Here is a 3,120-nt window from a genome sequence, read left to right on the forward strand (position 1 = left end):
AAGGCTCAGTATCGGCATAGATGCCGCCTACGAGATGACTCTCCCATGTTACGAAAAGGGGGCAGTTTTCCCAGGCTAGGAAATCATTCCACATCCCTCCATCCAAACCCTGAGTGCTGTAAGCACTGGCGGGCCCACACCACGGCACGGGGCAGGCGGGGGGCAGAGGGCACGGCACGGGCAGGGGGGGTCGGGGGTCGGGGGGCGGGGGCATGGCGCAGGACCGCCCGTGCGTGTACTTGGCAGGCCTGCTATCTCTGCTTGACCCTGCCCCGTCCTCCTGTCTCCTAGTTCCGCTGGAGATGGGCGTGTTTCTTCGGGAACACCTGAACTACTGGTACAGCCTGAAGGCCTACTACCTGGCCAAGACCATGGCCGACGTCCCCTTCCAGGTGCGTGAGCGAGGGGCGTGTGTTTGAAGAGGGGCGGGGGTCTCCCTCGCACCCTGTAGGACAGGGCGGGAAACGCCAAGTCCCCTGAGCGTGACGGGCCCCATGCTTCCAGATCATGTTCCCCGTGGCCTACTGCAGCATCGTGTACTGGATGACGTCACAGCCGTCCGACGCCCTGCGGTTCGTCCTGTTTGCCGCGCTGGGCACCATGACCTCGCTGGTGGCACAGTCCCTGGGCCTGCTGATCGGGGCTGCCTCCACGTCCCTGCAGGTACCAGCCTAGGGGACATCGCGGGACAGGCTCTGCTGGGCTCAGCGCCGCCCCGACTCCTGATCCCGCCCCCGTTTCCTGCGCCGGCTTCGCCAGGTCGACCCCCAGGGCAGGACTCACCTGGTCCTGGCCAGTCAGGACTGGCAGGTGCCCCTGTGTGGTGCTTGGTGTCTGCCAAGCGCTGCGCTGTCCCCACCTCACAGGTGGGGCCACTGAGGCCCAAAGAGGCAGTGTGATTGGGTCATGCAGGGTCAGGCAGCTGGCTCAGAGGCCACGTTCTGTTTTGTTGCCTTGGGGGACCCCTTGACCATCCCTTTGCCACCCCCATGGCACCCCCATGTTCCCACCCCACCTAAGTCCCTCCACGTGCCCTTCCTGGACACCTGCGCTGCCCTGCCCCCCGACCCGCCGAACCCCTGTGCGTTTGCAGTTCCGCAGCTCCGTGGCTTCAGGGGGCCGGCTCAGGCCTTTCCTTAAAACAAAGCCAGACCTGTGGTGAATCACGAAACCTCAAAGCGAGCGGCTCGCACCCCAAACCAGACACTTCTGTGCCGCCCTCGTAAGACACATCCTGAAAACCGGTCCTTCCCTGTCCAGGAATGTGGCCTTCGGGGCCACCTGAGGAGGAAGCTGGGTCGGACAATAAGCTCTCTCTGTGTCACCCCTGCAGGTGGCGACCTTCGTGGGTCCTGTGACCGCCATCCCCGTCCTCCTCTTCTCGGGATTCTTCGTCAGCTTCGACACCATCCCGGCCTACCTGCAGTGGATGTCCTACATCTCCTACGTCAGGTAGTGCGCGCGAGGCTCTCCCACTGGGGGCTTTACGGTCGCACGGGGAAGGGGCCTGTCATTCACGTGCAGATGCTCACGGAAGCCACGGCTCGGCCGTCGGCTAAATGCCGGCAGGGTCCTCCCATCAAGAATCCAAGGGGATCGGCGACTTCTAGCTTTTCCTAGTTTTCTGTGCCCCCTGTCACCGTCATGGCCACAGCCACACACGCACGGGGGAAGCGCAGTGACCCAGGCCCCAAAGAGGCCCGGGATGGGGGGGGGGGGCGCATTCTGGTGCATTTGGGGAGCGTTTCCACCTTAGGCACGTCCTTCCTCTCCGAAGCAAGGGGTGCTCCCACCACGCTTCCGATCACTCCAAACCCTGGAACGAACCCAGCGGAAACGGGCCGTGATTCCGGCGTCCGGCGTCCGGCGTGCGGGTTGGCGGTCGCTCGCTTGCCCTGCGCCCGGGGCTGGTTGGGCAGCTCGGGCCTCCAAAGGACGCGCTTGTCTTTGGAGCTTTTTCTGCCCGGCCGAGCCATTCCACGTGACCCGCAGATCCAAGGCTGGGACAAGCTTTTCTTGTCTCGAATGTCAGCTCCGACCCGGGCACATCGTTTGGGAGGAGAAAGCGGGAGCGGGCAGTGGTACAGAGGTCCGGCTGCCCGTGCCAGCGCCGGTGCCGAAGCCCGAAGCCCGAAGCCCTGTCCCGGCCCGCACACCTGTCCCGCCAGCGCCGGGCTGGACGGCGCGGTGGACGCTGCGGAGACGTTTCGTTAGCGCGCTGTGCACTGCCTGGGAGGCTGTGGGGCCCTTTACCGTGTCCGGCTTCTGAAAAGGACGGAGTGTCCGAAGGAATCGCAGGGTCTTCCATCCGCGTCCCTGCCACACGAACACCGATGATTCGTTCCCTTTGGGTTTCGGGTGGAGGCGCCGGAGGAAACGGAACGGGAAAGCATAGCGAGGCTGCCACGTGCGGGGAAGGCGCTGGGAGGTCGGGAGGGGGGTCAGTGAGGGGGCCTCTCTGGGGGGGAGCCCCCCCGGGAATCGGAGAGAAGACGACGGTGTTTCGCCCTCGGCGAATGGAGGCAGCGTCGGGGACCTTGCGGGTGGCGTTCCGGTGGCCTTGCTCACACTGGGCGCGTCCCTCCGCAGGTACGGCTTTGAAGGGGTCATCCTGTCCATCTACGGCCTCGACCGGGAGGACCTGCACTGCGACACCGACGAGACCTGCCACTTCCAGAAGTCGGAGGCCATTCTGCGGGAGCTGGACGTGGAGAACGCCACGCTCTACCTGGACTTCCTCGTGCTGGGCATCTTCTTCATCTCGCTGCGTCTCATCGCCTACTTCGTCCTGAGGTACAAGATCCGGGCGGAGAGGTAGAGCACTCGCTGCCAGAACAAGGGAAACAGAGACGCTGAGGCCAGGCGCCTTGTGACGTGTGCGGCCCAGCCTGCGCCCGAAGACACGGGGCGGCCGTGACGCCAGTCCGGGCCACCGCGTCTGGCTCGCGGGGCGCCGAGTGCGCGGCCGCCCTGCCCAGCCGGGGTCTTCTCCCCTCGCCCTTTCTAGCTTTATCTAGGGAAGATGTAGAAAGGATGTTTTTTTATTTGTAGAAACTTAAAACTCATCTCCAACTGGGGCACAAAATCGAAACCTGCTATGAAAGCTTGGTGGACCGGAGG

The 3,120-nt window shown here is 64.2% G+C and overlaps 1 protein-coding gene across 2 annotated transcripts; it reads left to right on the top strand.

Annotated features, from left to right (window-relative positions):
* Positions 1 to 265: 265 nt before the first annotated feature.
* LOC105311587 (ATP-binding cassette sub-family G member 1) lies at positions 266 to 3,114 on the top strand. 2 transcript variants are annotated; one of them, XR_002778911.1, is made up of 5 exons: positions 266 to 392; positions 505 to 663; positions 1,334 to 1,452; positions 2,590 to 2,891; positions 2,967 to 3,114. XR_002778911.1 is itself a non-coding variant. In XM_011387556.2 (4 exons), exons 1-4 carry the CDS (start codon positions 303 to 305, stop codon positions 2,816 to 2,818), a joined length of 597 nt encoding a protein of 198 aa, XP_011385858.1. In that variant the 5' UTR covers positions 266 to 302; the 3' UTR covers positions 2,819 to 3,114. The 2 variants fall into 2 exon arrangements, 1 of the variants encoding a protein (XP_011385858.1); XM_011387556.2 differs by having other exon boundaries at positions 2,590 to 3,114.
* Positions 3,115 to 3,120: the final 6 nt, after the last annotated feature.

The sequence above is a fragment of the Pteropus vampyrus genome, unplaced genomic scaffold (assembly GCF_000151845.1).
Source record: "Pteropus vampyrus isolate Shadow unplaced genomic scaffold, Pvam_2.0 Scaffold1000005099, whole genome shotgun sequence".
Lineage (NCBI taxonomy): Eukaryota > Metazoa > Chordata > Mammalia > Chiroptera > Pteropodidae > Pteropus > Pteropus vampyrus.

Coding starts and splice junctions, on each gene's coding strand:
- LOC105311587 (XM_011387556.2), top strand. CDS start 303: ATGGGCGTGTTTCTTCGGGAACACCTGAACTACTGGTACAGCCTGAAG. Junction 393..504: donor TGGCCGACGTCCCCTTCCAG/GTGCGTGAGCGA, acceptor CCATGCTTCCAG/ATCATGTTCCCCGTGGCCTA. Junction 664..1,333: donor CTGCCTCCACGTCCCTGCAG/GTACCAGCCTAG, acceptor TCACCCCTGCAG/GTGGCGACCTTCGTGGGTCC.